This window comes from Bidens hawaiensis, unplaced genomic scaffold, assembly GCF_021521415.1.
Source record: "Bidens hawaiensis isolate Kalapana, Puna unplaced genomic scaffold, B.hawaiensis_p1.1 tig00021177_1, whole genome shotgun sequence".
NCBI lineage: Eukaryota > Viridiplantae > Streptophyta > Magnoliopsida > Asterales > Asteraceae > Bidens > Bidens hawaiensis.
The window spans coordinates 125,636-149,896 of NW_027493272.1; the positions used below are offsets into that span (position 1 = coordinate 125,636).

The 24,261-nt window shown below is 37.8% G+C and overlaps 1 protein-coding gene and 1 pseudogene across 3 annotated transcripts in view; both read right to left on the reverse strand.

The window, feature by feature from the left end:
- LOC143562828 (zinc finger protein VAR3, chloroplastic-like) overlaps nucleotides 1-24,261 on the reverse strand; it is a 145,707-nt gene that overhangs the window by 82,718 nt on the left and 38,728 nt on the right. Inside the window, exons 5-7 of one of the 2 annotated variants that reach the window (XM_077050523.1) lie at nucleotides 11,846-11,962; nucleotides 11,672-11,761; nucleotides 11,101-11,363 (exon numbers count right to left, since the gene is read on the reverse strand). The exons of the other annotated variant lie outside the window; for it this stretch is intronic. Coding sequence (XP_076906638.1) covers nucleotides 11,255-11,363; nucleotides 11,672-11,761; nucleotides 11,846-11,962 — 316 coding nt within the window. The 3' untranslated portion in view covers nucleotides 11,101-11,254. Of the gene's footprint in view, nucleotides 1-11,100; nucleotides 11,364-11,671; nucleotides 11,762-11,845; nucleotides 11,963-24,261 lie in introns of those variants that run through there. 2 annotated transcript variants of the gene reach the window in all.
- LOC143562827 (receptor-like protein EIX2) lies at nucleotides 6,159-10,139 on the reverse strand (annotated as a pseudogene). The gene is made up of 2 exons (XR_013140560.1): nucleotides 8,202-10,139; nucleotides 6,159-8,129 (listed from the first exon to the last, which is right to left on the reverse strand). The product of XR_013140560.1 is annotated as a receptor-like protein EIX2 (transcript).

A 24,261-nucleotide genomic window follows, 5' to 3' on the forward strand; every position in this document is an offset into this window, starting at 1 on the left:
CGTGCAGCTATAGCCAAGATCACACGAACGGTTGACAACTTTGCTACGGGACTAAACGTTTCATCATAGTCCAGCCCATATTCCTGAGAGAATCCGCGAGCTACTAAACAGGCCTTAAAACGGTCAATGCTTCCGTCTGCCTTCGCTTAAGTTTTTAAACCCATTTACACGAAACGGGCTTTACGCCATCTGGCTTCTGTACTAAATCCCACGTTTCGTTAGCTCGTAAAGCATTAATTTCTTGCTTCATGGTTGCAACCCATTAGGTTTACTGTTCGCTTCAGAAAAACTAGTCGGTTCTACAATTTTCTCTTCAATTATTGCAGCGTATGCATACCTGGGATTAGGTTTCCGCACTCGACCAGATTTTCGGGTTTCTAGAGGCTGCTGTTCAGATTCGGTTTCAGCTCCGGGCTCGATTACCGGATCTAGTTCGACTGTGTCATCTTCAGTATGTTCAAACATATTTAATTTGACCTTGCTAGCTTCAAGTTCTTCCTTTATATTATCATAATCCGGAAGGCGATCCTTGTTTGCAGAACACCAGGAGGATCTTTCATCAAACACTACGTGCCGTGAAACATAACATCTACCGGTGTTCGGGTCTTAACACTTCCAACCCTTTCGTTGCGAGTCATAACCCACAAAAATACACCGTACAGCTTTCTTTTCGAGCTTATGTCTTAAATGACTCGGTATGAAGACATAACACACACACCCGAAAACTTTGAAATAACTTACACTCGGTTTAGTTTTAAACAGTAGCTCATACGACGTCACATAATCCAGCCCTTGTTGCGGTAGTCGGTTAATTATATATGATGTTGTTGCCATTGACTCAGCCCAAAACCGGCCCGGTACGTTTTTGTCATGAGACATACTTCCACACACTTCAGCCAAGTGTCGGTTTTTACGTTCCGACACGTCATTCTGTTGTGGGGTATTTGAGCGACCTATATTACAATCCATGAGGTACTTATTGAACTCGTACGAGGTGTATTCACCCCCGTTATTGGACCGCAACATCTTTATTTTTGACTCGGTAACTCTTTCGGCTTCTTGTTTAAATTCTTTAAATTTAGTTAAGGCTTCGTCTTTGGTCTTCATAAACGCCACCCGCACATACCGAGAGTAGTCATCGATAAAAGTGATCATGAACACCTTTCCTCCTAGAGACTTTTGTTTTACCAGTCCGAAAACATCAGTGTGTACTAACTTGAGAGGGCCGGTAGTCTTTTGCTTTGATCTTTCAAACTCTTGTTCATGGGCTTTTCCAAATTGACAGCCTGCACAAACAACATTATTATATAGTTCCAAATTAGGCATACCTTTTACTATTCCTTTCTTTGCCATTAAATCAAGTTTGTCATATGCAACATGGCCAAGACGGAGACGCCATAGATCGGCACTACTCTGGTTACGGGTTTTGTGAACATATGCGGCTTCGGCTGACAACACATAGAGGGTTTCCTTCCTTCTTCCTTGTAAAATTGGGACCGACTTTGTTTCGAACTTGTCGAATACCTTAACATCATTCGGTCCGAAGAGAACGTATTTTCCCGTCTCGGTTATTTGGGAAACCGACATGAGATTTTTCTTCATCCCGGGAACATGATAAACGCTTTCGAGAGTCATCCCGTCTTCTCTTCCATCAGTAGGAAACATGACGTTTCCTATGCTCGAAATTTTGTGTTTAGAATTATCGGCTAGCACCACGACTCGGCTTCCATTATACTCCCTTGTACTCAACAGCTTTGCTTTGTCTCCAGTTAGGTGATTTGAGCAGCCCGAGCCTATAATCCAGTCACCCAATCTATTTTCCTTTGCTTCTATGGTAACTGTTAGTGCTTGTACATCTTCCTCTTCATGGACAACATGTGCCTCGGCATCCCAAGCCCTCTCCTCGGTTTCAGCACTATTTCCTTCATCTTGTTTGGGTGCTCGACAATCCTTCGCCATATGCCCTTTTCGGTTGCAATTGTGACACGGATACGGGAACTTTTTGAACCCTTTATTCAGTTGTTTATCTTCCGACTTCTCCTTCTCGTGGGTCTTTTTCTTTTCCCAGTTACCTCGTTTATATTTATTTTTACTCCAGGTATTACTGTTTCGATTAAACTGATTCTGTCGGGGTTTTTCCTTTGACTTTTCGACATACAAATCCTCGGTGTCATTCTTGATTGATGTTCCCGCTAGTTGCTTAGCCAAAGCCTCCTGCCCGGCCAACAAATTCTCGAACTCGGTCAGGTTAGGCTGATTCGCCCAACCTTGTATGGCAGCCACGAAACTCCTATACTCCGGTCGAAAACCGTGTATAATTATTCGTTTCATACGTCCCTCGGTGATTTTCGATTCGGCGTCAAGTTCACCTATCTCCCGGCACAGATTTTTAATCTTTCGGAAGTATTGGGATATCGGTAGATCTCCTTGAGGTGTTGACATCACTTCTCCTTCAAGAAGTTGGAGACGTGCATCGTTCTTCTTTGAGAACAGTGCTGCAAGAGTATCCCATGCTTGCTTAGGATACTCGCTTTCTTGTATATGATCAAGAATGTCTTCTTCAACCGTGGTCTTCATCACAAACATGGCACGACCCGCTTTCACATGCCACTTCCCAATCGATCCATTGATGTCGGCTGTCGGTACCCGGGTGTCGGTTCCATTAGTGACTTGCCATAAGTCTTGCCCTTGAAGGTATGACTTAATACATGTTGACCACATCTTGTAGTTGGTCTGATTTAGCTTCCTGATCCCTCCAACAGTTTGCAAATCAGCCATGATGTTGTTCTTCGGTTCTTCTTCTTGGTTGTCTTCTGATCAGAATTCGCTGCTTCTGATCACGGCTCTGATCGGTTCTTCAATTCTTCGATCGAGCACTGCTCTTGGCCCCAAGAATCGTTCGATTGCTCTGATACCAGTTGTTAACCTGGATATCACGAACACACCGATACGCACGTTCTGAACTTGACTAGTTCGACTCTTTTATTAATTGAATAAAGAGATTACAATACTAATGAAAGAAAACTAAAGCATATTTATACTAAAAAAGTAAACTTGCCAGGAAGGCAGAGGACTCCTGCTCAAACACAAACTGAACTAATTCAAAATTTAAACACAAAATTATCTAATTAACCAAAAAATTTCAATTCAGTCCTTGACCTTTATATCTTTTATGATCTCCACCAAAACCACCCCAAACCGTACCACCCTCGAGTCTTATGAATTAGTCGTCTTCATAGTCGGTGTTGGATATATTTTCACATTATTCTCCAAAGAAAACAAAGAACTTCTTTCCAGGGGACTAAAATGGATGAGAGACTGTATGGTCGTTGCCACCCTTATCGTCACCATTGCATTTGATGTTGCTTTTACGGTTCCAGGAGGCTACCACCAAGAGGATGGTATTCCCGTTTTCATTCATGATTGCACCTTTTTGGTTTTTCTTATTGCAAACGCCATTTCTTTGTTCTCTTCCTCGACCTCACTCTTAGTGTTCTTGTCTATCATCACATCTCCTCACGATCAACGTGATTTCTTGTATTCATTACCCAGAAAATTAATGATATATAGGTGTTCTGACACTTTTCATCTTGGTAGCTGCAATCATGGTTACTTTCAGTGCTAGTTTCTTTGTGATATACGACAAGAAGATGAAATGGGTACCAATCTTTATTGCATCATTTTCCTCTATACCGGTCATCGTGTTTGCAATAATGCAATTACATAATTACTCTATGATGTAATTACATAATTACTCTACTTGTATATATAATTACTCTACTTGATTCTCACGTTTAGCACGTTAATTTCATTTGTATTTGATCCAAACCCTTCATTTTAAAATATGAAGGTTGAATCGGATTCTCAGAATAAGAAGACTGCCGAATATTTATTTTAAATCAACGCAGTCAGGCAATGTTTTTACTAACAAAATTACAATTCAGTTATTTGGTTTTTTATTAGATTTCTTCATTATTCATAATCTTAATGCGTTATTGTGTTTATGAATTGTTACCTGTGGAAGCTTGAGACTTAGGTTCCAAAAGTATCGTAGCTACCAAATCTACGTGTGTGAATAAGGGAAATCTGAATTGGGATATCGTTAGCTATCAAAATCTCATTGCATTGAGAACTCAGAGGTATCCTTCCGAAGTTGGAGTTGGGGTTTTAAAGAATGAGTATTGAATGCGACAGAGATAGGCACATGAGAAAGAATTGAATTGAATGTCTCTTGTTGAGAGGCCTAAGTGTTATTCGTCATGATCTTTTGTGAATCATTCTCTTGTTCATGACGGATAAAGACCGAGATACGTTTACTATTGAGAACTTTAACATTTAATGCTCGTCATATTATTGTTGGCACTTTTATCTCTGTGGGGATTTTCCTTCTGTGTCTTGGACCCTTGGGCCGGACATTATTAGGAGTGCAACCTATTGTCTATTCTTAGCTTTTACTTTCATCAACCAAGCAATCAATAGTTTAATATTTTTTTAAGAATTGGAATGATACACTACGTGTATTGAATGCAATATAATTTGATTGTTAAAGAATATCTTATTTAAATTAACCTATTTTTTGTCTGCTAATTGGACATTTGCTTATTTTAGCCCAGAAAGAAAATTGTGTATGAAGTAAAGTAGCTAAGTAAACCTAATCTAACGTATTTTTATTATTTAATGAAATATTTTTCTTTTATCGTTAATATAAAAATAGAAAAGGAATTTTAAAAATAATAATTGAGTAATGATTGCAAAGTTTTATAGCATTACTATAACTTTTTGCATAAAGTGTCATTGCTATATGTCACATAACACCCCCTGCTTTGCCACTACATAATTACGGGCTTGAGGATTAAACCACCAAATCCACACAACCAACTTAAGCCAAACGCAGGCCATACGCCAAGGATTGCAATCCCACTCAACAGTTGTGATGGGCAAGAACGCCTGGATGAGAAGCTCGATTGCGGTCCATGCTCCGACGGATTATGATCCCGAGGAGTGTGTTCGTCTATGGATATTGGGATGTGTTCGCTCTGGCAGTGGCTGCTGGGGTTTCATTTGAATTTGGTTATTAAATCAAGCTGAAGCGGATTTGCAGAATAAGGAGATTGATGATTATGTTTATGTGAATACTTATTTTGAAATTAATGTGGTTAAGCTAATAATATTAATATTATTAAGAATTATGATGCTCACCATGTGATCGATGAAATGCTTAGGTGAGTTTTTTTTTCTTTTGGTTTTAGTTATCAAATTTAAATGAATTGAATTCGTTGTGAGAAAGAAACATCAACTTGAGTTGTGTTACTTTAGGATTTGAGTAAAGTGTCATTTAATATTTGATTGTAAAATAATATATTTTAGTCTGCTAATTGCACATCTGCTTATTTCAATACTGAAAGTTTTGTATGAACCATGAAGTAAAGTAGCATAGTAAACAGGTTTGATTTTTAGCATATTAGGTATTAATTATAGCTAGTTAAATTGAGTAAATACCCAAAGGCTTGTAGTCTAGGTATATCGATGTGTATACTAAAGATGTTCTACTTTTTTCATGAAAACAAACTAGTCCCTATCCCCAAAATGAATGTTATATATGGTTTATTTATTCGGGTGATTTTGGTGTTTGTTTTTATTATTTAATTCTATGTAAATGTTTCTCTATAAACGTACGTGACACAAGCTCTTTGACAAATAATTTGTGTCTTCGTAATAAAAAACTAATTTACAAAAAATTGTAAATGATAAGTGAAAACTTTGATTCTGAGTTAATGACAAAGAAAACTTATGAAAGTGTAGTAATGTATAGTTTTAACTTTCTGGGCTGCAGTTTCTAACTGGGCTAAGTTATAAGTTATTCTTGGCTGTTAATACTGAGCTACATTAAACTGATGGGCTTGGAAAGGATTGACTATGGATGGTTATAATTTATAGATGAACAATGAAGGGCTCATCATTCTTTGAACTTTGAAGAATAAAACAATAATTCTAAGAATATTACCAGTATCAGTTTTTGTGGTTCTTCAGTAAAGTTACTGTGAATTAGAAGTTTCAAGACCCACAAAAGGTTATCCTTGTATTATGTATTCACTTTGCAGGGGACTAAAGAATGAGAAAGAGTCAGAGATTGGTTCTCTGAACAACAGTTGTTACATACCTCTTTTCAGTTTGCTTTTCGGTCATCATTATTGCTGTTGTTGCTCTTTTAATTTATTTCTTTTCACAACTACACTGCAAAATCGAATTCAAATTAATAATGGCTGAGGCCGAAACTATGAACCGAATGGTATTCAAACAAAAAGCAAACCTGTTTTCTTCACATGATTTTTATGATATGCATTTCTGATCTTCGGTCAACTTCTTTTGTCACCTGCATGTATTCTATCTCATGTATTGCAATATTTCTGTTTATATAAAACACACCCATGATAACAAACATATAGTACAACAGAAGTATTCAAAAGCAAAATAATATTTTTCATACAACATTACAATTTATAAGAATTTATTTGGCTTCTCTGCCCCTTTTCATCTTGGAAACTCTCACCGCAACCATCACGAATACCTTATCCATTGCTACCTCTGCAATCATAAACAGCTTCTGTCTCCACTGCTTCTTGAATGACAGGACTCCAATAACACCCCAAAAACCTGTTGCAAATCCACCCGTTATATCCAAGTAAAACCAAACATTATTTGGTTTGTTTTTGCTTTTTGTAGTTGGTGGGGTTTCATGATTGGAGCAGTTATTTAGTAGAGGGGCACCGCATAGATCCCTGTTACCAGCATATATTGATGGGTCGGTAAGTGTTTGCAATTGATTTCCGGTTGGAATTCTTCCTGACAGGTTGTTGAGTGACAAATTCAAAGAGCTCAAAAAGTTCAAAGCTGCCATGCTTGGAGGGATCATCCCAGTTAATTGGTTGTCTGAGAAATCGAGAGAATTTAACGCCTTCATGTTTCCAATGCCGTCTGGAATACTCCCACTCAGGTGATTATGAGACAAATTGAGACCCATCAACAAAACAAGTGCAGTTATCTCAGGAGGGATTTCTCCGGTAAGATTATTGCTTGAAAGGTCCATGTTAAAGACTAAATCTGTCGTATGTGTATATTTAAGATCCATTCCTTTCATGACTTGATTCATATTGATGATCTGACTCATAATCGTATAACTATTACTTTCGATATGAAAATCTACTTGTCTTCCCTCAGTCATGGCGCTCAACTCTTCAAAACAAGGTGGTATGGATCCTATTAAGTTGTTGTATGCGATGTCTAAAATATGAAGATGTGAAAATTTGCACAAAGATTGAGGAATACCTCCTGTGAAGTTGTTTTTATGCAACCTGAGAATCCTCAAATATGTAAGATTTTCTCCAATCCATTTTGGTATGTTTCCAGAAAAGTCGTTGTTGCCGAAATCCAAAACTACTAAGAATCTAAAATTTTCCAAATCTCGTGGAAGTTCACCATTGAAATTATTGTCATTCAGTATTAACCATTCCATTAAAGAAGACATATTTCCTAAATAACTTGGAAGGACTCCAGACAACCTATTTGAACTAACTACAAGCGTATTCAAGCGTTGTAGATTCCCTACACAGTCCGGAATATTTCCAGATAACTGATTTCTAGAAACATCAATATCTGCCAAGTGTGTACTTCTGCGTAGTGACCTTGGAAGTGACCCACTAAAAAGGTTGTCTTGTAAAAGCAAAATCTCAGTATATTTGCTAAACGGAAGATTTATCAAAGATCCACTAAATTTATTGTAAGAGAGATCTAATTCATAAAGCTTGGGCATCTTCCGGAAGAATGTTGGTAGAAGTCCATGTAGGCTAGCATTAGACAACCCCAACGCCTTAAGCTTCCTTTGAGTTTGCAACCATTTTGGAAATCCATTTGCAATCTTGCAAGATCTAAGGTTAACCCTTGTTAACTGGAAAGGAGGGCTCCACTCATGTGAGATATTAAAGATCAACTTATAATTATCAGGTGTTTCAAGTACTTCAACATCGAGAGGTTAGCAAAATGGGCTTCAAAAACCACCCCATCCAAATTATTTTCAGAGAGATCTAAATCAACGAGTTTGGTAAGTTGCCCAAGTGAAACTAGGATTGGACCTGTTAACAAGTTTGAAGCCACATAGAGTTTTTGTAATGAATCCAGTCTTCCTATGGATGTTGGGATTGCACCTGTTAACCGGTTTGATTGTAGATTCAAACTGGTTAAGCCTGTTAATCTTCCAAATGATTCTGGGATAGAACCGCTTAAAGCGTTATATGATAGATCTAACACTTCTAATGATCTTAATCTCCCCAAATTTTTAGGGATTGAACCTGTGAAACTGTTGAACATGAGATGTATGACTCTTAAATTAGTTAATCTTCCAAGAAATTCTGGAATTGAGCCGTTTAGTTGATGATCATTTAGATACAACATCTCTAAAGCGTATTGGGAACACTCAGACATGTTTGGTGATGGACCTATCATTTCTCCTCTAAAATAATTACTTGATAAAAGTAATTCTTCAAGATGACACTGTCTCCAGATTCCGACAAGCTCCAGTTTATCAAATTTATTATAAGAAACATCAAGCTTTAGAAGGTTAGGTATGACTGGAATTAATGAATTCAGATTGTTTACGCTAAGGTCAAGGACTCTTAGGGAAGCCATATTCCTTAATTCATATGGAATTGACGAGTTCAAACTGTTTCCTGAAAGGACAAGGACTCTTAAGGAAGTCATGTTTGTAAGTTCAGATGGAAATCTACCTCCAATTGAATTCCCACTAAGATCAAGATATTGTATGTTAGGATGGGCACTGAAATTAAAATAAGTCGGTGAAAAGTGGGTATTGTGAAGGCCACACTCTGACAAATGCAATTCTGATAAATAAGGGATTGTGTTTAACAATTGTAGAGAGTTCCAGGCCAAACTAAGATTATACGACGAAAGATCAAGGAATGTTAAGGATGTCATGTTCTGCAAAAAGTGTGGGAGTTGACCTTCAAACTTGTTAAAGCCAAGATCAAGATGTTGGATGTTGGGAAGTATTTTGCTTGAATTAAGTAGGAGACCAAGATCAACATTAGAAAGTCTACAACCGCTCAAACATAAATACGTTAATGAGGGCATCATGTACAATACCATATCAGCATTTTTTGCTTTAGAAAGATCCACTTCACTCAAGTCAAGATGATCGAGTAAGGAGAGGCTAGAAACCCATGCCACATCATTCGCAATGAGCCCTTGTAGAAAGTAATATTGTGAACCAAGATCAAGAACCTTCAAATTGGAAAGATTTCCGATGTGATGGGGAATAATACCACTAAAGCCTGCATCAGAAAGATTGAGGTAACTTAACTGCTTGAAGGATCCAATGAATTCTGGAATCTCACTTCCTTGAAAATCATTCCCACTCAAATCCAGATGTTGCAGATGCCTCAACTCGGATAAATATGTGTTCACCTACTAACTAGTAATCTTCTTTGTAGTACTCCGTAAAATTCCCACGATTTCCCATGAGATGGAGGCGGGCAACATTTCCGTTGGCACCATCACAACGGACACCTTTCCACAAGCAACAATCAGTGCCAACCCATGATGAGAGCATTCCGAACTTACGTCAACGCTATGTTTGAACTCGAGCAGTGCTTGTCTCTCTCGTTCATGGCAGCTTCTTGTTGTATTTTGAGCACCGAGACACGTATATTCGGTTGCAACTAGAAACATGCTTAAGAAAACGAGATGAAGCCCCGAAACCCGCTGATTTCCCATCATTGAACGTCAACTTATTAGAAAAAATGAGTCGAAATATGAGTTGGTATGATGAACAAACTGCGTGAAGTAATAATTATTGTGAAGATGGAGGGGACCTTATGGCCCATGGAAGACTTCACAAGTCGTTGTGGAATGTGGATGGATGATTAAGGCATAAATTGTATCCACAATAATATTGCTTCGTCTACCTTGGGCTACCTTTCGTTTTCTCCATAAATTATTAATTTATTATTCCCAATGATATATATCTTGAGTCTAGTCTATTGAATCACACTCATATTATTTTTAGTAAGCTGGTAAAACGGTCAGGTCATGCTAAGTAACAGGTCAAAACCAGCTGTTTTAGAAACCCATCAATTTGGTTTGGGTCAGAATCATCTGACCTGTCGTGTTGGAAAATGATATATATTAAAATTGGGTGCACCCACCATTTTCTTATGGCGGATGGTGGGAATGGGTGGAGATGACGCTACTTGTGGCCCCAGTGACGAAGCTTGGACGAAAACACAGAGGGGGCCAGACGAATATACGTACGAAAGTTTTCATAAACGAAGGGGTTGGGCTCAACTTTCGGCCGAAAACAGGTAAAATAACACTACGTATAACAATTACTACCCGAAAATGATTAAACTTACATTACTGAGCCAAAAAATGGAGGGGACGGGGCCACCCCTGACCCTTGATATAAACATACACATCCATTGCGACTTCTAACAAGTTAATATTGATGATCATTAGTTTCAAGTCGAGTTTGAGGACACAAAGAACACCCCAACCATGCGCTGATATCGGGACTAAGTCTAACCCCTCGAGTTTTGGTAGCAACCATATTTTTGTAACGAAACACCCAAGTCACTCTACCAACGTCTACAACCTTGTGCCACATGACACATATATGGGAGGGTATTTACAGAATTACAATTATAATAAGAGCTGCAAGAACCAATAAAAATAATTTGTTTATTTATGCATTTATCAAAAATTCTACCAATGTTATTATGTATATATACTTATACTTGAAATGAAATGCATATATTTATGTGTTCGTATTATGAACATCTACACACGTGCACAGTGACGGACCCGTGAATTATTTTCTTGGGGGGGGGGGAGGCATCGGAACTTAACACTAATTTTAAGGGGGGCGATCAGGATTTTCACATACAAATAACACTAAAAAAATCTTAAGATGGGCGCCCACCCCCCTACCAAACACATAGGTCCGCCTCTGCACGTGCATAGATTGATTATGCTTATCTGATCAACACAAGTGCATAAAACTTGTTATGAGCAACAAAGATAGAGGAGACCGAAATTAATTAACTAATTAATAAGAAAAACACAGTTAATCTTTTACAATTATACACTCTCCACAAAAATTGCTGTTATAGTTACTTTTAACATTACGTATTGGCCGGCCCTGTTGCATTCGACCCGTTAAACATTTTTTTGTAGTCAAGTAAACTTACGGTTTCCTCCATATCTGTTCTTGATATTTAGCTTCTGCATCTTTTGGCCTTTCACAATTGCACTTCCGGCACACAACATTTCCGGCATAGTTGAAGAAATCACACCTTTCCCAAATTAAATAAAAAATACATTAGACCAAACACGTCATGCTTAATTACACGTATAATTTACTTAAACACTAACACAAACATGTCTAATAAATACCTTAAACGACACATTTAACACGATTAAATATAACAAGTTGAATATCATGAATGACCTGACACGTTTTAACCCTTTTAACTTCATGTTGTGTCGTGTCAAAACTTGCTGGCTCCGGTTATGGTAACCGGTAGCATTTTGACACATTCTTCCTATTTAAGCAATTAAAATATATAAAACGATTAAAACGCGTAAAAAAACAGGGACTTACGAGGGGCACTCCCACTCTCCCTGCCTCTTGGGGCGTTTCTCTCGGTAACGAAAACACTTTGTGTTGCTAGCAAAATTCATAAATTGACACCTAAACAAATAATATCAAAGTTCATAGGTTAAAAACTATGCAACTATTTGCATATATTTTACAAATTGTGTGTAAATTTCTTACGGTGGGCAGTTCCAGTCTCCTTTCTTCATTTCAACATCATTTGTTCCAACCCTCTTCGGCCCCTCGGTTTTGCATTTCAAGCACCGAATGTTTCTCCAAAAATTCATAAAATTGCATCTACAAAATAAAAGCATCTGTGTTAGTAAATACACAACCTCCTCCGCCAACACACCCACCACTGTTGCCACCGACACTGCCACAGCGGTTGCCATCTCTACTGTTCTCTCTTTTGAGTTTTGAATTTTCAGGGCTTGAGTTTGAATATCTTGCATAGATCACACTACCTGCAATGTGATATAAACAAACATGATTATGTTATTTTATTTAGGGTATCCTTAATCAGCCTAACACTATGTATATATGCCTAAATAAATATAAGCATAATAATATTATCTTAATTAGAATCTGTAATCAAGTTAAGACTATGAATTTATGCCTAACTAATAAAGTTGGCAATCATGATCCATCCCTCAATATTGGGTTGATTTGGGAAATAAAAATATGTACATGGGTTCATTTGGGTCAACTCAAATTAGACACCAGGTCAATTCGGGTCTACTCAAATCATTCAATGGATCAACTTGAATATGATCCATTTGATTCTACTTTATTCGAAAAAGGGGGTCAATTTGAGTCCACTCAAAGTAAACAATGGGTCAGATTGAGTCTACTCAAAGTAAACAATAGGTCAATTTGAGTCTTCTTAAATTAAAAAATGGGTCAAACGGGTCACCGATATAGAACTGGCTAGCTTAAAATGAATCCAAATGAGTTAGCACCATCCATTGAAATCAGAATTAATACACTTTTATTGTACAACAACTCAATTCAGGCCGAGTCCATTTTCGTCAGAACCCGTTTTAACTTGGACCGGTTCGGACAGGTCACCCAAACCCACTAACTAACTAACTGTAACAATCCAATTTAGGATATTTAATAAGTTATCAGACTAACACCATGTGCTTTTGCCTAACTAACTACAAATGACCAATGAATTAAAAAAAAAAGTAGCAATAAGAAATGTTTCTCTACACAAAATATAATAATACATTATTAAGATTGAACAAAATCTTACTTGAGAATAGTAGTGATATATCTTTATAAAGAGAAACAGTATCAGTTCCTGCAGCAGCTTCTTCTTCTTCTTCATTATTAATGTAATGTATCCTGACCCACGGATGATGTTGTTCACAATCTCTGCTTGTTTCACTTTCATCGGTTATTGAACGGAACGGGATGAGGTTTCCGCGGTGACGGTGGCGTTGGTTTCCAACGGATGTGGAAATTTGTCATCTTCTACCAACTTCAGCTAGATAAAGAAAAGGGGTAATTTAGACATTCTCACCCTCGCTTTCTAATGTTGAAAATATATGTTTTCTTATCATGTGTCATTGCTTTTTTTTTCCTTTTAAGAGTTGAAGAAATGCATAGTGTTAGGATTTTTTATTTATTTATTTTTTATTTTTTTCAAAAAAAGTTATAGTAAACTCATATATAATAAGCGAGTTTTATCCCTGATATTACCAGAATTGTTTTACATTATTCGATTTAATATTTTTATATATTATTGGACTTTTAATTTTATTTATTATAAAAAAGTTAATAATATACTTAGGGTTATTTAATGAGGGTCAAGTTATTCTACAAAGTGTAATAAAAATGAGAAGTGTGAAAAGCCATAAATGATTGGCATGTGTCAAGTGGGGACAAAAAGAAAAAGGGTATAGAGATAATTGTACACATTTTCTCTCTCCACATGCAAGGCGCATGTTAATACCCCATCATTTTAGAACGTTTAAAACTTTTTCGTATGATATTTTTTTAAAAAAAAAATCATCATAATAACAAGCGTTTTTTATCTTTAATATGAGTATGATTTTTGTTATATAAAATTTAAAAAAAATCACGTCATTGTGTCTTTTCGCACACCATTGTGCTTTTTCGCTTATCATTGTGTCTTTTCGCACACCATTGTGTCTTTTTTCGTCATTGTGTCTTTTCGCACACCATTGTGTCTTTTCGCTTACCATTGCATCTTTTTTCGTCATAGTGTTTTTTCGTCATTGTGTCTTTCAACTCATCATTGTGTTTTTTTAAATACTAATAACACCGTTATGTAATAATAATATGTAAAAATAATGATAAAATAATAACAAATTATCTAATACATAAAACACAATGATTAATACATGTTACACAATAACTTAAAACGTAAAACACAATGGTGAATACGCATAACACAATGACCTAAAACGTAACACACAATGGTGAATACGTATAACACAATGACCTAAAATGTAAGACACAATGATGAATATATATAACACAATGACTTGAAATGTAAAACACAATGGAAACAACATATTACACAATGACTTGAACGCAATATACAATGAACGCAATACTATTTTTCTCAAGTTAAATGAATTTGTTATATGTCAATCCGAATAAAAGACAATGAACGTATTACACAATGACTAAAAGTTAATGACGAACAAAACGACACAATGACGCAATCTTTGTTTTAATTTTTGTCTTTAATATGAGTACCAATTGAAAATATAATGATTAAAATCTGTAATACAATTCATATGAATACTCAACTAAAAGACACAATGAACAACAAAAAAACACAATTAAAAAAAACCCATTATTTTTTTATTTTTATATAACAATATGATACTCATATTAAAGATAAAAAACGCTTATTATTATGGTGATTTTTTTTAAAAAAAATAATGTCGTATGAAAAATTTATAGACATTTTAAAATGATTGGGGAATTGACATGTGCCTTGCATGTGGAAAGAGAAAGTCAACAAAGGTGTGTTATTACCTCCATGCGCTTTCCATCAATTTTTATTTATTAAATTAATCTCAACCATTCAAATCTAAGATCAATGAACTGGATTTCTTCTCACCTTTCTCATTTTTGTTGTCCTTTGTATTTTAACTTTACCCTATTTGTAGGTTCCCAGCCGGATCTACACAGGAGTATCTCGTAACACGAGGGTGTGGAATCCCCACGTAATACGATACGAGTGTAAGATAAGCAATACGTTAAATCGGTAAAACAAACCCACTAGATAATACTGTAAACTTGATATATTGCTAATCGCCAACACGTGATACCCAAGATAACGAAACAACTCGTTTCCTGAAAAACTTAAACCAACAACCCGAAGTTGAGGTTTATATATACCTCGACAACTTCGCCTAACATGCTAGGCGAAGTTGTCATAACTTCGCTACTCCCTAATTTCGCATATACATACTAGCGAACTTACATAATCAACAGTATTCGACACGTAACAAACAAACTAAACAATTACAGACACAGACAAAACACGAGATACTGAACTACTGACATCATGCACCAACAGACTCCCCCTTGGCAGTAGCTTCATATCTCCATCTTCATTCTCATGTCTTGTAATCCCAAAACTTTCATACCACTCGTCTTCAAGCATGGACGCCCTGCCTTACACAGACAGAGACCACCCTCTGGTACTACATGGCTTCATCCTTCCACGCAGGAATGTAGAATATCTTCTTATCGTTTAGTACCTGCAAATCAGCTTGAGACAAATTAACCAAGTGCATGGGATCATACACTCTGAGAATCTCCTGTTCATCCTCATCTTCCATAACAGCTTCAGCTGTCTGACAATCAACGTACCACCACTTGAGATCTTTTAACACATTCTTGGGCATCATCTTCATCGGAACCTCTTCCAAGCAACGAATTGGCTTATACTTCATTACCATCCAGGGCTTGCCATCATCCCGCATTCCCCGATCCTTATCTTAAACCAACCTTCCTTTCTGAGGCTTTAGAAGTTCAAACTTTTTCTCCTTAATAGCTTCCTTCCATACTATCTTTCCAATTATTCTTGCAATATCATCATCACTCCTATTAATCAATCTCAAACGAGCCAAATCTTTCACCTCACACTCAGGCAAGGTGTTCAGTGATGTCAATGCCTTCTTAAAGTACTGAATCCCATCATAACGCTTAATCACAAACAACTTTAACTGTTCATCATATAGCCAGCAAATGATACCTTTCTTCGACTCAGCGTGCCCCTTGATGTTGTAACTCTTCTTAAACATTATTGGAACAACTGGCTTCTTTTCTTGAAGAACCACTGAGCACAGCCTTCTTTCCATCTCGGCTGTTCTTCCCACTCGGACTCATCTGACATATTTGCATCCTGACTCAAGTTCACTTTATCAACATTTGGAATATCGTGCTCTACACCATCATCAACGATCTCCCCTTCTTCTAAATCACTATCGATATCTATATGTTCCCCAATCTTTCCAATCTCATCAGCCGTTAACACATCATCAGTTGACTCATCATCCTGCTCCAGCACTTCCTCATCATCAACAACCACCACATTTTCACCACCTGTTCCACCTAATGTACCAGCAGACTCCCCCTGAGATGTGGAAGTCCCAAGAGCTTGTTCAGTTCTTGGCAACTCACCACCTGCACCTTTCGATGCATTGGGATCATCATCTCTGTCTTGCCTCTTCTTGGTTCTTAACTCATCACCCTTGCAGCTCGTCTCCCCCTGAGATGCCTAGAACTTTTTAAGAGCATCAAATAGTTTACCATGTTCAACAAAGAGGGACGACTGTAACTGATTCTCTGCCACAAGTCTCTGGATAGCTTGAGTTTGGATGAGATTGATTCTTGACTGTTCAGCAACTACCCGTTCAAGAGCCGCTATCCTTTCAGAATCCGATAAAGTAGCATCAAAATCAAAACGCATGTGAGAAATATCTTGAGCATACGGTGGAGGAATTCCCAAACTAGCTGGTATATCCGATGTAGACTGAATAGTGACCGCGGGTGGTATCGAAATAGGCAACCCCGCAGTAGCAACCAACGTCGAGTCAACAAATCTCGAAACAACCTCCGATGGAGTAAGAGTAGGAGGTGGCAAGGATACTATCTCCGGAGCAGTAAACTGAAATGTGGTTGGAGGAGTACCAAAAGATGACGACGTGGTTACCAAGGAAACGGTTATGGTAATCGGCACTGTGACAGTTGTAGAAGCAGGAACCATAGTCATACCGGATAAAGAGGGTGGAGAAAACCGAACCACTCGTGAGCTTTCACCAACTCTTGAGCTTTCACCAGCCCTTGCCTTCTTTGATCTCCGTACCATCCGATATAAATCCTCCTCATAATCAGATTCGCTGTCATCTGAATCTTTCTTTCTCTTGCCATGCATTCTTTCTTGTCTGGCAAGAATCTGTTGGGCTTCAACGAGATCATCAGTAGAGGAGTCAGAGTTAGTTCTCTCCGAATCCGCCACAGATGCAGTGACCATGGAAACATTTACATCTGACGCCTCAGCTACTGAGGCTTGAACTTCAGCAGCTGGATGAATTTGTTCCATGTCAAAGAAGCCTTGCCCTCCAAAGGCAACTTCAAGGTCTACCTGTTCTTCCGGAGCGGCAACAGGATCAGTAGGCTGTGCTTGCTGTACCACGGGTGGTGGTTGTACCACAGGAGGTTGTTGAGGAACATTTCCTTGTTGCGGTGCCGGATCAAGAAATTCATCACCCGGTGGAGCAACATACGCAAGATTCACCAGATAACCAAAATTTGTTACTAAACACTGTAAAAACGAATTGTTAAACAATTGTTTAATGGATTGCAGCAAGCGAGAACACAAAGCGAATCATCATGACACCGATTATCACCATATATAACAAATTACGGGTCACTTGGATCCTACAAACCTTAATCACGGACACGAAACAGATTAGAATGAGGTTCGATTCAAGTGTATAAGTTCGCCGAGGGTTAGTATTTGAAGAAAATTTGACAAGTTTGACCTCCGAAACCCCATATAAAGTTTAAAGGAACCCCAGGGGCGAAGTTGTGTTAACTTCGCCCAAAATTAACATCGCCTATAGTCAACCTTGTGGTCAACTTCGCCTATGAAGCTTACAAGTTAACTTCGCCATTTAGTTATCTTTTCCCGTAATAACTTACAAACAGATTCTTATAAAGTTGATCAAAGGGCAACTTGCTTTTAAAATTTTATGTAAAAGATTTAAACGTGACGATCAAAGAACCAAGTAACCAAGTTTTAAACCATAAAACGAAATAGATAACGAAAATTTGAAGAAATAAAATAAACGGGATCAAATTTCAGTCTTGACGAGAACCTGCATGTTTTAGAAAAGATCCGAACATGAATCATACTAATTAAGTGGCTGTCACATAGATCCATGTTCAGCGGTATTATGACATAAAGAAACAGGTTGTAAGCAGGTATAAAACTTAGTATGGTTTTCATCGCTTCTGTGATACGGATTAGGTTCAATTAAGCTCAAAATTTAGATGGACATCACATGAGAGATTGTGATGCCTCCTATCTATTCTCAAGGCGTATTTGGCTTTCCCCAAGTCACCCCGAGTTGACTTCAACCCGTAGTGTCTGATTAAGCAATGAGAACGCGTCTATCTTCGGAGTCTTTTTCCCGTTCTTTCTCATACTTTGACCGATTCATCTTGCCTCTTTGTAGATATGTGTAATAAAATAAGCTTCAAAAGGCTTAACAATAATATCCATAGTTTTTTTTAATAAACACCTTTATACAACTTCATAATTGAATTCAACTGCAAGTCCCGAATCTGGATCACTGCAGGTACTTAACACTATTTTCGCGAGAATCAGAACACTCACGGGCTCGTGTATGACTGGGTAATCACTTTTCTGCCTATCATTCGGAAAGATGTATATGGAGACATGCACAACTCAAAATGATTTTCCACATTAAATCGAGGAGATTTAGTTTGTATCACTTCTACTTTTACGCACCATAGAAAGCTACCATAACACACAATGACTGTTCTAGAGTCTTTTAGGCCTAATAACTTCACAAGTTTAGCACACAAAATCAGTTTTTCTATCACTTTCCAAGGTTGGATCAATTTTCTTTTAAACATCGTATTGAACCTTCTTACGAAGTTATCGACTTGAAAAATTATATATTTCCCAAAAAAAATTAAATTCTATCGCCCCGATCAAGTCAAAGTCTTCAGGTAAACGGCTATCCTGAAGATCCAATGGATCAGCTGGACCGACCACATACGAGTATGTGTCCTTCTAACTAAGTATGAACGACTATTTTTCAGCGAAAGAATAAAAACCCATCATAAACCGCCCCGGTCACTTTCAGTCATCTGGTTAATGGCTATCCTCATAATCTACAAGTAGAAGTAAGGACCAAATATATCCGAAGACATAATTTTAAGCGATAGTGATGGTTTTTTTTTTTTACTGAAAACAAGGTTACTCGGGATTGATCATCCCATTAAGCTCAACAAGATTTTGAAAACGGGATCGGTCAAACGCTTTAGTAAAAAGATCGGCAAAATTATCCAAAGAATCAACATTTTCAAGCACAATTAATTTCTTCTCAGCACAATCCCATATAAAATGATGACGAATGTCAATATGTTTAGTTTTATTGTATTTAACGGGATTGTTAGTTACTGAGATTGCAGCAGTGTTATCAATGCAAATAGGAGTTTGAGTGAATTTCATACCATAATCGCGCAATTGCTGTTGTATCCATAAAACCTGGGAGCAGCAGTTTGATGCTGCCATGTACTCTGCTTCGCAGGTGGAAATGGTTACTGAGGTCTGCTTCTTGCAATGCCACGACACCAATCTTCCTCCGAGAAACTGGCATCCACCGGTTGTTGACTTCCTGTTCTGATTGCAACCTCCATAGTAAGAATCTGTGTAAGCTACCAAATCCAGTTCTCCCCCTTTCGTGTACCATAATCCCAACTTATGCTTGCCTTTGATATACTACAAGATTCTCTTCACTCCCTTCATGTGAGATTCCTTCGGGCTTGCCTGAAAACGAGCACAAAGACAAACTGCAAACATAATGTCAGGTCTAGATGCGGTTAGATACATTAAGGAACCTATGATTGCTCGATATTGAGTGGGATCCACATCTTCATCACTGTCGGAATCAACACCCAGTTTGTGGTTGACGTAGATTGGAGTGTCAAATGGGGTACTATCATCCATCTTGAAGCGTTTGAGCACATCATGGACATATTTCGTTTGATGAATAAACATGCCATATTTCTTCTGATCTACCTGCAATCCCAAAAAGAAAGTTAATTCGCCCATGGCGGTCATCTCAAACCTCTTCTTCATGACCGCTTCAAATTCCTGACACATAGTGACTTTGATGCAGCAAAAATAATGTCGTCCACATAAACCTGAACGAGAAGAAACTCTCCCCCTTTTCTCCTGACAAACAGCATACTATCAATCTTTCCTCTTTCAAACCCATTTTCTAGCAAGTAGTCTGACAATGTAATTCATCTTGCGAAGATATATATGACCCATTCTTCGATTCCACAACTCTGACTCAGACTCAGTTGCCTTTGACAGAAGACATGACTCTTCTGTTGTCATCTCAGTTGACCTCATATCCATTACATACGTGTTCTTTTCTCTTGGAGCTTTCATCACAACCCAGGCCTCTGGTATCTTGAAACCATGATAAAGAACGAGTGCTTCATCTTTAGTAAAATGCACCGTGTATTCTTTGTCACAAATCTGAGTTACACTCAACAAGTTATGCTTCAACTCTTCCACAAAATTCACATTCTCTAACTTTATTCTTCCATTCGTCACAGTTCCAATACCATTAATTCTTCCTCCACCCTCTCCAGCGAAACTAACCCTTCCTCCTTGAACAGATTTCCAATCACGTAACAATTTCTTGTTACCAGTCATGTGCCGGGAACAGCCACTGTCTACAACCCACATATTGTTTACAGCCATGTTTGACTGTTCCTGCACAATAAAAGAGATAGATTAAAATCTGGGGACCCAAGACCTTCTGGTCTTGGGTTGAGTAAATTTGTTATCCGGCATCCAGTACCTTGATTGCCCAAAGTCAGTTTGAGGATAGTTTCTGTAAGTTCTGAACGGAAAACTTCTAGAAGACTGGCTATGAGGCCATCCAAACCTTCGTGAATTAACTGAATTATAATTGTTGGTTTTGTAGTTTACTGGGAAAAAACGAGCCTGATTTGTTAGAAATCTTGGATTAGTCCAATGACTGAAATTTGGTGTGTTCACATTTTTACCAACATCATAATTAGTATTCGTTTTATTCTTAGTTTTCGGAGGCCTCATACCTCTAAATTTTCTCTGTTTCAGAGGACAATCAGCAACAAGATGTCCTATCCTGTTGCATCTAAAACAACTTCTGTTCTTCTGTTTTTGTTGAACTTTCGTCTCAGAAGTTGTTGCAGATGTTGAGGTAGCGTTACTATCCGTTTGTCTCACGTATGGTGGGACGAACGGATTTAGAGAAGATTTCTTTTCATCAAACTTATAGTCCTCCCCTCGTTTTAGTAACACAACCTCTTTTTTTATCTCACCCAATTCAGACGACTTGTCCGAATTTGATGAGACAGAACTCGTAACATTAGAACTTGGCTTACTCGTTTCGCTCTTATTAACTTCAGTTTCTTTAGTAGATACTTTGATTGGAACTGTCTGACTAATCTCAACATTCGCATATTGCTGATCACTAGGATCATAAGTATAGTTATTGTTGTACGGTGGTGGAACTTCAGAAAATCCAATTCACCCTTTGTTAACCGGGGAACGTTGAACACTTATGATGTGATCTAGCATTGCCGAAGAATTTCTAAATTGTTCAATTTTTCTGTTTAGTTCCACCACTTTTACCTGGTAATCAGCTATCTGTTTATCTTTTTCAGCAATTAGTTTGGTCTTTTCTTCTAACACTTCATAACTAAGATCAATTACCTGTATTTTTTCAGCTAGACTGGCTTTAAGACTTCTGATATCCTTTTCACTAGCTTTTATTTTTACTGAGTAACTATTTTCTTTAGTTTTAGAATAGTGATGTTCTTCTTTCAGATTTTTAAATTGAGTATCCAAACTAACAAACTGATCAGTTAATGTTTTTAATTGTTCAGACAGATTTTCACATTGTTCACAATGAAGTTCAGAACTTACCTCAGATAGCTGATCGTTCACTTCTGCCATGTATGCCTGATCTTCTCCCGTCTCTCTCTCTCACTTCCTCCAGTTTCGATGTTTAACAAATTAGCCTGTTCGAACACTTCGTCAACTTGTATATTCCAGTTGTATCCAGCATTCTGTTGAGATACCATAGCCCTATTTTCACTACCACCCCCATTCTGTTGTGCAGGCCTGTTCTGACTTCGTTCGACTCTCTCATTTGTACATTCCTTAGCAAAGTGACCATTTTGTTGACAGTTATAACAGCGAACCTTTGATTTATCAAACCCTGGTCTTTCTCCAACGAACTTTCTTCCCGTTTTCTTCATGAATCTCTTTACCCTTCTTACTATCATAGCCATCTGCCACTGCAGATCCATCTCTTCCAAATCATCAACATCAATCTGATCATAGTCTTCATCCAAAGTTGCAGGGTCGACTATTTTACCTTTGATATAATTCTCATAAGATGCAATGAAGGATTCATAGAGGGCAAACTGTTGTTCAGCAGATTTCACACTCATAGGCATCTGTGAGTAGTTATTGCTTGGAGCATTGGATGAGAAATTTCCAGTTGTAGTTTGAGGCTTTGAGGAATTACTCCCTCCTACTACGAAACATACGTCACCATCCATATTGAGAATCACATGACCATCTGGAGTGGAGTTTGATTCCCCCTTAGAGTAGTAGGCAGTGGATTCTAATTTTGAACTTGAGCTTGGAGTGACTTTCGCACCATACATTCCCGGATCCCGAACCTGATCAGTTGGTGTCTCCTTTCGAACCATGTTAGGTTCAAAATTTCGTAACTTATTGACCACTGTCTCCAAATAAATCTTGTCAAAATCTTTATCTTCTCTCATCAGAACAGTGTACATTTCCCATTTCGGTGGGAGAGCATCAAGAAGTTTCTCTACTACCTCTTCTTCCTTGTATTCAATGGAGTACTTATTTAGTTCAGTCATCAAATGATAATATCGTGTGATGATATCATCAAGTGATTCATTTTTCAAATACTTGAATACAGAGAATTGGGTTTTTAGCAGCATTGTCTTGGAAGTACGTATCCCCACATTACCTTCATATCTATTTTCTAGTGCTTCCCATAGCTCTCTAGAAGTTTTGTATTTCTTGAAGGTATGAAGAATCTCTTGTGGAAGAGCCATTGTTATAGCTGCATGAGCTTTACTCTCTGCCTCATACATTTTCTTTTCGTCCTCTTCCATCTTACTGTACTTCTTAATCTGTTCACGACCCTCAAACATGGACGTTGGAGGAATGTACCCGTCTTGAATGCAAACCCACATCTTCGCGTCTTGATACTTCACATACTGTTCAAACCAATCTTTCCATGCAACGAAATCAGTACCTTTCAGTAATTTTGGAGCTTTAGTTACTGAACCGGCTTCAACCTCCATCTTTACCAGTTCAGTGATGTTTATCGAAGTCATAGTTGAAAGAAACAAGACTCAACCCTAATGTATAAACTTCTGTGAATAGTGCACAAATAGCGAAGTTGATATAACTTGGCTGGCTTCTTAAGTTCGCTAAAGAACTTCGCTAGCCAGACAACTTTGCCTGCTTCTTAAGTTCGCTAGCAACAACTTCACCCAAAACTATATCTTTGCTTAAACCCTACGTTTTGTGACGGCAAGTTCGCCTGAAGAACACTCGAGTTCTGCTGGTTTAATTAGGTTGTTTGCGAGGGACGCGAGGGTGAATTGAAGATGTATTTGATGAGGGGAGATTGGCAAGACACAAAAACGAGGTATTTCAACGTAAACTCGTTCCGCGAATAGTCAAACGGAACGATCTTAACACCCGTGTGATAATCCCGAACCACACAATCACGAGAAAAATGCTCTGATACCAATTGTAGGTTCCCAGCCGGATCTACACAGGAGTATCTTGTAAGGCCCCGTTACCGGTAGCCCTACTTTCGTGTTGGATTTACTCATAAACGCAGTTCTAAATATCAGAGTTAATTAAAACATTCGCGGAATATAAAAGCTTTCAGAAAACATTTCATAATAAAACACATCTTGTCTTAAAACACCATCTTGTCTTTTCAAAATAAATAAAACATTAAACTTAAACGTCTTTTGTCTTCCGATGCCAGCCTCTTCTTCGGTGCCACGTGTCTCCTCAAGCGAGCTGGCTCATCCTACTCACCTGCGTGCATACTAAAAGTCAGCTACGCTGAGTGAGTTCTAGTTAATCATACATTATACAATACACATAAACTTATATTCCTTCATTCATACTTTCATATTTTCATACTTTCATACTTTCTTACTTTCATACTTTCTTTTGTATCTTACGTTATAAAGAGCATTACGCCCTACATTCCTCGAGT